Source organism: Meles meles, chromosome 10, assembly GCF_922984935.1.
Source record: "Meles meles chromosome 10, mMelMel3.1 paternal haplotype, whole genome shotgun sequence".
NCBI classification, from domain to species: domain Eukaryota; kingdom Metazoa; phylum Chordata; class Mammalia; order Carnivora; family Mustelidae; genus Meles; species Meles meles.
Window position 1 is genome coordinate 41,882,059 of NC_060075.1, and position 14,044 is coordinate 41,896,102.

The window sequence follows — 14,044 nt, forward strand, 5'->3', positions numbered from 1 at the left end:
GCCTCTCCAGGAAGTCTCTAGAACTTCTCTAGGCCCTGCCCTCTGTGGTGACCTATGGCCTGGTGACCTCCAGAGCTTTCCTTGGTCACAGGGTCAGGGACCTTGAGGACAAGCCTCAAAGGAAATCACAGTTCCATGGTGACCAAGGTCATCCATGGCATCTGTTGGTCCAACCTGTCCTGGGACATAAACAGGAGAACATTCTGGTGTATGATGTCTCTGCTGCAGATTCAGAGATTTGACCAATTGGCATTTATTAAACTAATGCTTACAAAGAAATCTTGAAACCATAAAAATTAGTATTTCCTACATCCTGGAAAGAATACAACTCTAAAATTCTGCCTACTATTTTAATTGCTAATTCTTTTTTTTTTTTTTTTTGAAAGATTTTATTTATTTGACAGACTGAGATCTCAGGTAGGCAGAGAGGCAGGCCGAGAGAGAGAGAGGAGGAAGCAGACTCCCCGCTGAGAAGAGAGCCTGATGCGGGACTCGATCCCAGGACCCTGGGATCATGACCTGAGCCAAAGGCAGAGACTTTAACCCTCTGAACCACCCAGGCGCCCCTTAATTGCTATTTCTTAAGTAAAAGCAGGAAGAGGAGAAGGAAAGCTCTCTACCAAGTCTGATAGCTTTCATAATATTTCACGCATTTTATAATAAGCTTTCCTCAGAGCCTAAACAAAGGGGAATAAAAACTGCAGGATTTCCCAGGCTTATCTAGATGGTGGGACTTGGGCCCAATCCCCTTACCTTGCCTGAGAATGGCAATAACTTTGCAGCATCCTATTTCAAAGCAAAGCACTTAGATTATATGTCTCTTCTCTATCTATGATCTGGTTCCATTCCCCCACAACCCAGAAAAACAGTATTTGGTTCTCATCTTCAAAACAGAAAATTGGTCTCTTAAAAGTGAACAAATCATCTACAGGTGGGGAATATAAACATGCTTTGAAATTCTGGAGAAAAGAGATGCATCACACACAGTCAAGTAAATATGAAGAGGTTAATTCCAGCACGTCCTTTCTCTCATTAGATTTAAAATCCAGCCATGCTGAGTGCTCATTCCTGTCCATATTGCTTTTTCCCTGCGTACTGGACTGAAGGCCCTGAGAAAGCTTGAGGAAAAGAACGACTTCACCAGAATATTCTTCAGCAACAGAATGAGGAGCTCAATCTCACCATACAAAATTATTTAGAGCGAAACTAGATTAACTTCTGAATAGAGCAAATTATAATCTCCAGAATGTGTAGACACTGCTGGTCACATTGCTAAAGGGTGTGTGTTTGTGGTTTTGTTTTTTTTTTAAAGATTTTATCTATTTATTTGACAGACAGAGACCACAAGTAGGCAGAGAGGCAGGCAGAGAGAGAGGAGGAAGCAGGCTCCCTATAGAGCAAAGAGCCTGATGCGGGCCTATCCCAGGACCCTGAGATCATGACCTGAGCTGAAGGCAGAGGCTTTAACCCACTGAGCCACCCAGGCGCCCCTGTTTGTGGGTTTTTTTTTCAAACCTTCAGTTTTAGTTTTGTTTCATTTTGCACAAGCGAAAGGGGAAGGGCCTTCTAACCACCCCACAGGATGATTTCGGCAAGCCTTGAGGTTCCTCGTGCTTCTGACTGACTTCAGCTGGTGAGCACAGAAGGGCCTATTGTTGCTGCTACGGCCACCTGGGTGGGTCCTTTGGCTGCAGATTTTAACTCAGAAACCCTGCCTCCCAGAGGCCCTTCACAGCTCTTACCGGGCACAGGCCTCTGGTTCTCACTAGGGGTTCCGCAAGAGGAACGAGGGGGTCTGTGAGCATTTGTATGTTTTTCTATTCCCTTCACACTTATGAAAAGTGTGTCTATGTGAGAGTGTGGGGAGTGTGTGGTGGGGAGTGTTTCCAAGAGAGGACACGAGAGACGGGGAGCTTGAGAAAGAGCTTCTGTGGCCCCAGCTTCAGCGTCCCTCAGAGGGCGGCCTCTCTACGCAGGCTGATCTCTCCCGGTGCACGGCCCTGAGATGAAGTCCCTCTGGAATATCCTTTTGGCGACAACTCTGTACTTACTCCTGACCCTTCATACATTGGCCTCTCCAGCCTCTGATGACCAGCCCAGCACTGGACACTCCAAGGCCCACACTTGTGTAGGTAAGTAAGGGTTTTTTCTATTTTTCAAGTGGATGTAACGATGGGGTCAAATACTCCACTTGGGTAGTAAATCACCTATCTAATGACGTCAATAGCTGTGAGTTCCAGGTCGGGAGCCAGCAGCCTTACCAACAGAGAAAACCTTTGAGCCTGAGACTGAGCTTTCACACGGCTGCACATAAGTGCCCTACCCAGTTGCTAGTTTGAATTAGTTGTGAAAGTCGTCCACCTCGCTGGTGATTGGCACTTCCTTTTCTCTTGGGTGGGCAACCCTTAGAAGAGCCTGAAATTCTTACCTCTGTCAGAAGGATAGTGGGCAGCATTGCCCAGTAGAAGGAAAATGTCCTGTGACCTCAGCATCATCTTCTATTGCTGAAGGTGGTCCTGATCCCTCCCCTCAGACTCAAGGGTAGAGGACGAAGTTCCCTCCTTTCCATGGGGAGTGTTGAGGAATTTGTGGCCCTCCTTTTTAGCCATGGGGGTTCATTTGGTTTCCTATGCAAATATGGCCCCCAGAGCTCAGGGAGTTTGTTGCCGGTTAGGTTTGATGATGGTTTAACACCCCTTTTTCCCAGTTCACAACTTCTGGCTAACTCTGCCTGGAGTTGTTCACCTGTCCTCATGGTAAGAAGAAAGGCGAGGGCGAGAGGAGTCGGTCATGCTATCAACATTGACCCGTTATTGACTCTGCTGAGCCAGGGCCTGCCGGCCATCCCAGCTGGGGGTCTCACTGTCTGGATGGCTCCTTGGAGAAACAGGCTCAGACAATTGTACACAGGGGAGTTTATCGAGGTGTGTTCTTTTATTTCTTTTTTTTTTTAAAGATTTTATTTATTTATTTATTTGACACACAGAGATCACAAGTAGGCAGAAAGGCAGGCAGAGAGAGAGGAAGAAGCAGGCTCCCCACCGAGCAGAGAGCCCGATGTGGGCCTCAATCCCAGGACCCTGAGATCATGACCTGAACTGAAGGCAGAGACTTAACCCACTGAGCCACCCAGGTGTCCCATCGAGGTGTGTTCTTGGGGCAATCACCACGAGGAAGGGTGAAGCAGCAGGAGTAGTTAGGAGGAAAATATGGGCTGTGCTGTAGACACACACACACACACACACACACACACACACACTCACACCCTCTGTCAATCCCACAGAGAACTCTGGAGCCAAAATGGCTCTTCAGAGTGGTCTAAGATGGGTCTAGACTCTGGAACTGCCACACTGAGCAGTCACTGGATAGGAACCAACCCCATGGGAAGCTCCCTTGGGTGGAGGCAATGCCTTCAGAGGCACTTGATGTGAGCCCTTAACACCAACAGTCCCAGCAACAAGGGGAGGGCGGATCTTCTTAAAGGGAATCTGGGGGTGGTCTGGTTTACAGGGCCAATGCGGGACATGTCTTAGGAAGCAGTGAGGGAAGCTGGTGGTAAGAGGAGGAGCATCGTGGAGGAGGCAGGAGAAGAGAAGGGATACTGGCTAGTCTTCCACTCCTTTCTGATGAAAAGCAAGACAATATGACTTCAAGTCCACTAGCACAAAGGCACCTTCCTCGTGTCCACCCCCCACATGGTCATTGAGTGGCCACCACATGCCAGGCCCTGTGCTCTGAGAGACACAAAGGTGAATACCAATAATTTTTAAAATGTCTCTGTCCTCAGGAATTTACTACCCAGTTTAGAAAAAAAAAATGAGAATCTGGACTATAAAGATTACAGTTTTTAAGATGAAAGACAAACTGGGCACTTAGTGCACATGGTGATACCTGCCTTCCCAGGAACCCTATAAACCACAGCGTTCTTGGGAGGGCCAGCAGAAAGCCCAGAAGCACAGAGCGAAGGCAAGCTACTTCAAAGCAGATAACTGCCGACCAAAAGAACCTCATCATATTCATAAAGTCGCCAGAGGAAGGTGAAAATATAAGCTGGGTGAAAAGGAAGAGGAGTAGGGCAAAGTGTTAGAATTCTAGAAGTGTTTCCACCTAAGTGTTGCCAAAGACGGAAGCCGCAGGGGCCCAGAGATTCCCTTGTCATTACCTCTGTTTAAAGGTGCTGGGAAACCTTGAGAAAAGTTGGGCAGCCAGAAGGATTTCTGATCATCCAACTGAGTGGTAGGGAATCATCTTTGTTAGCTGCTGGTGATATCCTAATCACCATTCCAAAATAAATTTATGCTTGTTCATAAAAGTATACACAGGCCTTGATTTATAAGCTCCTAATAAAATAAAAATATTTAGAGTCCTCTTCTCAACACATGGAAGTAGTTCTGCTTTCCCATTTTTCATGCAGTTCAATTGAATTAATTGGGTTCCATCCATTTTGATGAAGACGCACTTTTGGTGACCGTAATTGCTTCTTACTCATGAAATTTTTTTGCTGCTGGTCTGCAGCCATTCTTGCTGCTTCCTGGCATTTCTCAATGCTGCCCTCTATCTTTTCTCTGAGTTGCATCTGGGCTAATTGGAGTGGTGCGTGGGGAAAGGAAGGGCTCTTCAGCCATAGCAATTATATTTGTAAATTAATAACTGTGATACTGCCAACATTTATTGGGCACATATTGTGTAATTAACATTCTTCTAAGAGATTTATATGAACTATCTCATTTAATCATTAGAATGACCTTATGGTTTATAAATCATCATTATTTCCACTGGGCAAGAGAAACAATTGAGACTCAGAGAAACAAGCAACTTGGCCAAGTTTACACAGCCAGTTAAAAACTTGCCTTAGATGTCACTGCAAGTGTGATTATGTTTGTTTGTTGTTTGTTGTTTTTTTTTAAATTTTTTTTTCATTTATTTATTTGACAGAAAGAGAGATCACAAGTAGGCAGAGAGGCAGGCAGAGAGAGAGGAGGAAGCAGGCTCCCTGCTGAGCAGAGGGCCTGATGCGGGGCTCGATCCTAGAACCCTGAGATCATGACCTGAGCTGAAGGCAGAGGCTTTAACCCACTGAGCCACCCAGGTGCCCCTTGTTGTTTGTTTTTAAGTGATTAGGTTGGGACACAGTATTTCTTCCCCACATTTTTTTAAATAAAATTTTATTTTCTAGCTTTGTCGAGATATAATTCACATATGATAGTTTACCTTTTTAAAGTATAATGTTTATTTAGAATATTCATAAACTGTGCCTTGATCATCAATATTTAATTCAAGCACTTTTATCAAGCTAAGGAGAAACCCAGTATTTATTAGCAGTCACTCCCCATCTCCTTGTCCCTTTAGCCCTTGAAAATCACTAGTCTCCCTTATGTCTCTAATGAACACTTCCTATAAATGGAACGGAAGGATGCACGGCCTTTCGTCATCAGCTTCTTTGACTTAGCATAAGGTTTTCAAGGTTCATCCGTGCTGTAGCATGCACCAACTTCCTTTCTTCTTATGAATGAATAATATTGCATATGCCCCACATTGTTTATCTAGTCATTGTTGATGGACATATGGGTCGTTTCCAGTTCTTAGCTATTCTGAATAATTCTGCTACAGATATCCATATACAAGGGTTTTGTGTGGACATTTGTTTTCTTTTGGGTATATACCCAGAAGTGGAATTTCCGGGTCATATGGTAACTCAATGTTTAACGTTTTGAGGATCTGCCAGACTGTTTTCTAGAGCTGCGGCACTGCTTTACATCTCTACACTCATGAACAAGAGGGTATGAATTCCCCATAACCTCCCCAATCCCTTGTTATTAACCGTCTCTCTTATTATAGTCATCCTAGAGATAGATATGGAGGGATACCTCCTTCTAGTTTTGATGTGAATTTCCCAAAATAATGACAATGTTGAACATCTTTCCACGTGCTTATTGACCATTTGCATATCTCCTTCAACAAAATGTCTATTCAAGCCATTTACCCTTCTATTTTAAAGATTTTATTTATTTATTTAGAGAGCATGATTAAGGGGAAGGGCAGAGGGAGAGGGAGAGCGAATCTCTAGCAGACTCGATACTGCGCACAGAGCTGGAGCCTGACGCAGGGCTCAATCCCAACACACTGAGATCATACTCCGAGCTGAAATTCAAAGTCAGATGCTTAACTGAATGAACCACCCAGGCGCCCCTCATCTGCCCATTTTTAAATTGGGTTACTTTTTGTTGTTGAATTGTAAAAGTTATTTATATCATCTAGATATATATCCCTTATCAAATATATGATTTGTAAATATTTCCCCCCATTTTGTAGGGTTTTCTTCACTTTCTTGATGGTATCCTTGGAAGTGCAAAAGTTTTACATTTTGATGAAGTACATTACATTTTGATGATAGATAAAAAATAGTTTATTTTTTTCTTTTGCTTGTTGTGCTTTTTGTGTCCTATCTAATCCCATATTTTAAAAAAATATTGTTTTAACTATTGTTTTCCTATTGTCATGTGCCCATCCCCTTATCTTCTTTCCTAGACATTGGGTTTTGGCAATCCCAATCATCACTCCTGGGGTTGTAAGTAGCAGGAATTAACTTGAGTTAAGCTAGGGTAAGCAAAAAGAAAAAGGAAGGAGTTTTCTTATGAGAATCCCAAGCATGAATTTTGGAACCAAAAGTCAGAAAAACAGAGCTCACTCCATTTTTCTAAAAACAATGAGCCAGGATCCCAAAAATGGTGGCTGCCAGGGTCCCAGGGAGTTTTCCTTGGCCTTTTGGTACTGCTTCCATCTCTGACCCCACAGACCAGCTGGTTTTATTGCTCTAGGCCCTTTGGCCGATTATGGGCTCCCACAGTCCAGTGTTTGCCTGCCATCTCTCAGCACACACAGAGATGGACTCTTCTTCTTGCTGTTAAACCAAGAATCTGGGCCAAGTTTTAGGCCACTGAGTATGGGGCAGGTGGCAATGAGGAGAGCCTACTACACAGATGTGTTTGTCAGAGCCGTGGGGTGAGAAGACTGCTCTCACGGAAGTGGGGAGTGCTGTGACTGGAGAGATAACTCTAAAAGAAACCACCACAGATGTGACTGAGAGATTAAGCCAATATCCCTATGTAAACAAAAACCTTCATCATCAGTCCCAGAAGTAGCCTTTGCAGTAGAGACCACGGGCAGAAGTGGAGGGCATAGGCTTAAACATATTGCGGAATCAAGCTGTGCAAAGCCCCAGTGGCCCCCTCCCAATTTACCATGATTTGTTGGCACGGAACTGTACCTCTCATTTGATCACCAAGCAAACGCTGTTTCTAACACGCTTGAATAAGCAGTGCTCCTTCCTGCCACTTTCCAAATGTTATGGAATCAATAATAAGCCATGTTCATTTCTGCAAAACATCATTTCTCTACATGGGTGATTTAGGGGCAAAATAATCTTTATGTTTCTAAATCATTGACATTTTAAATTAATTCATTGAGTTTTGGGTTTTTTTAAAATTTTTATTTTATAAAGCACCACGTGGTGCTCAGGAAACCTTCTAAAAGGTTAAAAACAAGAACAAAAACAAAACAAAAAAGACACCACCTTTCTTCCCCCTCATCCATGTTTGGTTAAATATACAGAACATCTTCAGAGTCCATTAACCCCTGTTTCTCCACCCCCTACCCCTGGCGTTCCACACAGAGTGGTCAGAGATGACTTTTTAGTTTGAATGATGAAGAGAAAGTGGTGAGTGGTAAGATGACGGGGTCACTGACAAAAATAGGGAAGATTTAGACAGAGCTGGCAAAAGGTTTGAAAATTTATGATCACAATCTTATATCCAGAAATTTCATTTTCCCTTTTTCTCTGTAACTGAACACTTGTTGCTAAGCCACCACCACTGCTGCTAACAGAAAACTCTTCATGTTAGCTTTCTGTGTTTACATTTAGTCGCCCTTCCCTTCCCCCACCAGGGTTCTCTTCTTTCCTCTCTGAGGGTTGGTCTCAGTTCTGAGGGCAGGTTTATGTACCCCTCTGTCATTTAAGTTCTCAGCCTCTGAAGGCATGCCTCTGTCCCCAGTTCCACAGCTCCCTTGTGGGGTCTCCCAGCTGGCTTAGCTCCAGGGCTTATCTAAGCAACACAGTCAAGTCACTCTTGGAGGGCCCGCAGCTCACATCCCCCTTCCCAGGTCCTGCAGACCGAGCTGCTCTAACAGGTCACCCCCTGGATCCCTGCTGAAGCCCCCGTACTTTGTCCCCCACTTTTCACACCTTCTCCTCTCTTTAATTCCCCTATTTTTATTTTCAAATTCTAGAATTTAACGCCAACCTTAGCACAAATGGTAGGTTTCTGATTATCTCAACTTTCACTCCGTCTATATTTTTTTTCCTGGATTGTTCTGGGCTCACAACTCTGAAGAAGAAGACCACAAAGACAGTCTAGAGAGAGAGAGAGCCGCAACTTTGGGGAAAGGTCACCAAGTGAGCAAAACTGAAAGAACTCAAGTTAACAGTATGCTTTTCTTCAGGAGGACTATGAACAAATTTTGGGGAGGAGGATGAAACTAGATCATAGATCAAATGTACTACGGGAAAGAGGAAAGAAAAGAATGTTACAAAGCATTAAGTGGAGTAAAATCCCTGTAAAGTTATGCTGTGTCCGTCAGTCTGCACAGCTGTTTATTAGCTTCCACGTATGTGGGTGACCTGCCCTTGCCAATCCAAACACAAGATGATCAAATAGATAAACAAGACAAGACCCAACTATATTCTGTCTCCTGGAGACGCACTTTAAGATTCAAAGACAAATAGGTTGAAAGTAAGATAGTTGGAGTAAATAAAACATTATCAGACAAAATATACTTTAAGATATGAAACAATCCTGGGGTGCCTGGGTGGCTCAGTCAATGGGGTATCCAATTCTTGATTTCGGCTCAGGTCATGATCTCAGGGTCATGGGATCAAGCCCTACATCAGGCTCTGTACTAAGTGGAACCTGCCTGGGATTCTTTCTCTCCCTCCCCCCTCTGTCCCTCCCCTGCTCATGGTCTCTCTCTCTCTCTCAAAAAAAAAAAAAAAAAGAAAGAAAGAAAGAAAGAAAGAAAAGAAAAGAAAAAGGGAATAATCCTAAGACAAAGAGAGAGGTATCTTCCATAGTGATAAACAGGTCAATACATCAAGAAAGAAGTAACAATTGTAAATGTGCATACATTTAATAACAGAGCCCCAAAACCCCAAAATTTAAAAATTTAATTAAAAAATTCAAAAGAAAAGCAGATAGTTCAACAATACAGTTGAAAATGTCAATGCTCCTCCCTCTGTAACTGATAGAACAAGGGGACAAAAAGTCAGTAAGGATATAGAAGACCTGAACAACACTTAACAACTAACTTGACTCAACTAACATCTATAGAACATTCCATTCAACTACAGAAAAGTATACATTATTTTTTAACCAAACATGGCACATTGTCCTCTATGGACCATATACTAGACAATAAGACAAGTATCAATCCATTTTTAAAATCTGAAATCATACAAACATTTATGCAGTTAAATTAAGAATCAACAATAAGAAGAAATCTGGGGAAAAAACAATGTGCACAAATTTTTAAAAACAGGTAAAAGAGGAAATCAGAGAAATTAGAAAATAGCTTGGCTTAAAAGAAAATACAATATACCAAATTTTATGGAATGTAGCTATACTGGTGCTTAGAGGAAAATTTAAAACTTTAAATACTTCTGCTACAAGAAAAATCCAAAATTGACAAAAATATTTGACAAAATGTTGACTGACGGAATCCAGCAACATATAAAAAGAATTATACACTGTGACCAACTGGGATTTATCCTAGATATGTATGATTGTATTAACATTTGAAAATCTATTAATGGAATATACTGAATTAGTAGAGGCTGTAACTACATTAGCATCCCAAAAAGAAAGAGAAACATGATTTGACAAAATCTATCACCTATCCATGTCAGAAACACTCAATAAATTATAAAAAGGAACTTTCTTAACCTGAAAAAGGGCATCTTTGAGAACCCTACTGCCAGCTTCATACTTAATGATAAAAGACTGAATGCTCTCGTCCTAAGATCAGGAACGTAGGAAGGATGTCCACTCTCACCACTTTCAATTTTTATTGAAAATTCTAATCAGTTTAATAGAGAAATAAAAATAATAGAAGTCTGCAAATTGGAAAGGAATGGGTAAGACTGTCTTTATTTTCAGACAGCATGATCCTGAAGAGAAAATCCTAAGGTATCTAAATAAAATGACTATATTGAGTAGGAAAGTTTAATAAGATCGCAGGATTTAAGAGTAATATAAAAACCAATTATATTTGTTTATATTAAGAACAAATTTTCAGGAATTGAAACTAAGGAAAAAATTCCATTCACGATATTCTAAAAAGTATGTAGGAATAAATTTAACAAAAGGAATGCAACACTGAAAACTAAAAACCATTGCTGAGAGAAATGAAAGTGTGCTTTACAGAAGTGGAGAGCAGCATCATGTAATGGATTGGAAGACAGTGGTGTTAAGATAGCAGTACTCCCCAAACTGACCTATACACTAAACACGCTTCCAATCAAAATCCAACATCTTTTTTTGGTAAAGATTGGCAAACTAATCCTAAAATTTAATGAAAACACAAAGAAACCAGAATAGCAAAAAATTTAGAAAACCACTGTTGGAGAAGTGATATATCTGATTTCCTGAGAAGTGATAAATCTAATTTCAAAATCACACACAATTATAACTCAAAATAGATCTTAGGTCTCAAGATAAGGGTTAAGACTATGAAACTTCTAGAAAATGTAAAAGAAAATCTTTGTGACTTTGGATTTAAAGATTCTTAAATATGACATCAAAAGGGCTATATAAAAATTCAACTTATAATAAATACATAAGTTATATATAAACATATATAAGTTATATATAAATATATATAAGCTATACATAATAAAATAATAAATTTACAAATTTATTAAATTTAAACATTTTTGCTCTCCAGGAAATGTCATTTGAAAGTGAAAGGAATACTGTGGGGAAAAATGAACAAACAATATAGACTACAATATAGCAATGATTATTTTAATAAATGTTATTAACAATGTTCACTTTCAATATCCCATATTTTAATATATTCACTGTGACACTTAGAAGCCTATAGATTTCAGGGTTCAACTGGTCTGGATTAGAATGACTTAGCCAGTTAACAGTACAATTCCTGCTTGTGTAAAAGGCCTTAGATATGTCCTTTAACTTCTCTGAGCCTCATAGTTCTCATAGATAAAATGTAACAATCCATAAAAAGTAACAATCTCATGAGGAAGAGGATTAACTGAGACACAGATACAGTGTGCAAAAACACCCAGCAGAGAGCTGAAGGTATTCTAGAAAATGTCATTTCATGTTTTCCTAGAGCTTAGCAGGGTAAAAGGCAACTATTAAAAAGCTTATTCAATGAGAAATTATTTGATAAAATACAATTTATTGTTTTTTCTAATTGTAGAGGAGTATGTGGCTTTTATAGATATTTTAGAAAATACTGAAGAAGTTTTTTAAATAATAAAATCATCTGTGGGGTGCATGGATGGCTCAGTTGGTTCAACATCTGACTTCAGTGCAGGTCATGATCTTAGTGTCCTGGGATCCAGCCCTGCGTCGAGCCCTGTGTCCGGCTCTGTACTCAGTAGAGAGCCTACTTGTCTCTCTCTCCCTTCCCCTTCTCATGCTCTCTCTCTCTCAAATGAATAAATAAAATCACTTTAAAAAAAGAATAAAATCAACTGTAAGCCAAAAATCCATATGAACACAATTGATATTTTGTTATATTTCCTTTCAAAATCATCTAGGTATGTATTTATGGGGTTTGGATCTTATTTTATTGTTCGATTTCTAAATCTGGATGGCTAAGAAGACAATCTAAAATCAAACACTTTTTTTTTTTCAACAAAACATTTGTAAGAACTTTTGTAGTTGTCTTTGTTAGCAGGTGGAAATTTTTCAAGTTAAAAAGTAGGTTTGTAAATAAAAACTGTTGGGCATGGTCAAAGATGATCTATTATTTCTATCTATCCAAACATCATCTATCTTCCTATCTATCCCTCCATCCATTATCAGTCTGTCCTTCTTTCCACTCATCCATTCGTCTATTCACCTACCCACCCACACACCCTTTCATCCCTCTATTTTTCTATTCATCTATCTTCTATCTCTAAGTATCTATTTTAGAATTCAAACACAAAAGTGAAAGGAAAAATGAAGCCATATGTTTTCTGAAAGATAATCTGATTAGTTCCTGGCATTAATGATAAGATCTGACTTTGCCATTTTGGATTACACAGAGGACATGTCTCATAACATGATGAACTAAATCTACAGCTCCAACTTCAACAAAGATGTATATGAAGTATGCATTAAGATAAAAGATTATACTTAAAATATTATGTAGGCAAAAGTATATTGAAATGAATAATATTTCAACTTCCCAATTCTTTCTGAGTATATTCAGTTCTAACAAGTTCTCTCTAGGTGAATTGTAATGGGTATAATTAAAAGAAGAGTCTTACTAAAACTATTTTCTTATTTTAATATACTTTCCAGAAATTGAGAAAAGAAAGACTCCATTGATCAGATAACAACTGTTTTTGCAAGTCAGGTGGTTTCTAGTTCTTTGCTTTCAGCACAATTGAAGGGGTAGTTAATGGAGTTGTTAGGTGATCGATCATTTGGAATAATTTCCAATGATAGATCACTTTAAGATTTTTGACATTTAACTCAGAAGAAGTAACAGAATTGAGGGACATCACTCTATCAAAAGTCCTTCCATTTCCATTTACTTAAGTAAACATGTTTTCTCAGCACCTAGCTCTTTACTAATGAAAAATAGGCATAGACATGATACGGAGTCTTGCCATTCTTCAACAGATATAAGTACTAATCAAAAAGACCAATCATCTCATTAAGAAGTACAATTCCAGTAAAATTTTACTTTTGTTATTTAGGAATTGTTTATCAAATTGGCAATACATATTGCTTAGAAAAGCTAATTTTACTAATAATGAAAACTCTATCCAGAAGATTTTTTTTTAATACTTAGAGTTATATTCACAGGAAACTAAATTTTTCATTTAAATTTTATTCATATTTTTAGTGTTAAGAGGTATAACAGTGTGATCAATAAAATACTTTCAACCATAAAATATATTACATTGGGATAAAATTCTATAGTGGAAGAAAAATTCAAGGAAGTAGACTTTTTATTGAAATATGAATTCAAGGAGAGGGATTATCAACATAAATTTCTCACTGTGAAAGAAGAGTTTGAGCTTATTTTTTTTCCCAGTGGTTGTGAGTAGGTATAAATCACTATAGTATTTAGATTCCTTTGGATACATAGAGATTAATGTATGATTTCTATTATAATATTTATAGTCTGCCTAGAATTATACTCTTTACAACTATGTAAATTAATATCCATTAATAATATTTTAACATCCATTAAAATGTGGAAGGGGTACATAGTTTTTCAAATTTCCTTGGGGGGGGTTACAAAGCAAAACATTTGACACCATTGGTGTATCATCTAGATTCTAGTGCATTCAGAGCCCATGCACTGCAGTGTGCCCTTCAAAACACTTCAAGATGGGATCTCTTCCTGTCTCTCTCCTCTGTCTTTCCCACGGACCCTGGGAACGCCCAACTCTTCTCTTTCTCACATCCAAGGCTTTATAAAGGCTACAGCTCTCTCCTTGAAGCCCTTTCCTGCCTTTTTCTGTTGAATGAAGTCCCCCTATTTTCCAACACTCAACTTCTCCAGGAAACTGTCCCCGGTTCCTCAAGGCAGAGTGCTTCCTCTGTGCTTCCAAAGCAGTAACAGGTCCATGAACTGTAGTGCTTACAGGCTGCCAGGACTAGACTGTCTTTCTAGTCATCGGGCTGCTCTCCTGCTCCATGATTTGTCTTATTCACGTTTGTATCCTAAGCCTCTGAGCACATAGCAGGTGCTCTTAAGTACTCATTGAGTTAATAACAAGATGGGATGGCTCCTGTGTCTG

At 39.7% G+C, this 14,044-nt stretch overlaps 1 protein-coding gene across 2 annotated transcripts in view; it reads left to right on the top strand.

Annotated features, from left to right (window-relative positions):
• The first annotated feature begins 1,429 nt into the window (after positions 1-1,429).
• Positions 1,430-14,044, top strand: part of AOAH (acyloxyacyl hydrolase) — a 166,102-nt gene continuing 153,487 nt past the window's right edge. Inside the window, exons 1-2 of one of the 2 annotated variants that reach the window (XM_046021072.1) lie at positions 1,430-1,675; positions 1,977-2,132. In XM_046021072.1, coding sequence (XP_045877028.1) covers positions 2,006-2,132 — 127 coding nt within the window. In that variant the 5' untranslated portion in view covers positions 1,430-1,675; positions 1,977-2,005. The remainder of the gene's footprint in view (positions 1,676-1,976; positions 2,133-14,044) is intronic. The other variant, XM_046021071.1, reaches the window with a different exon arrangement.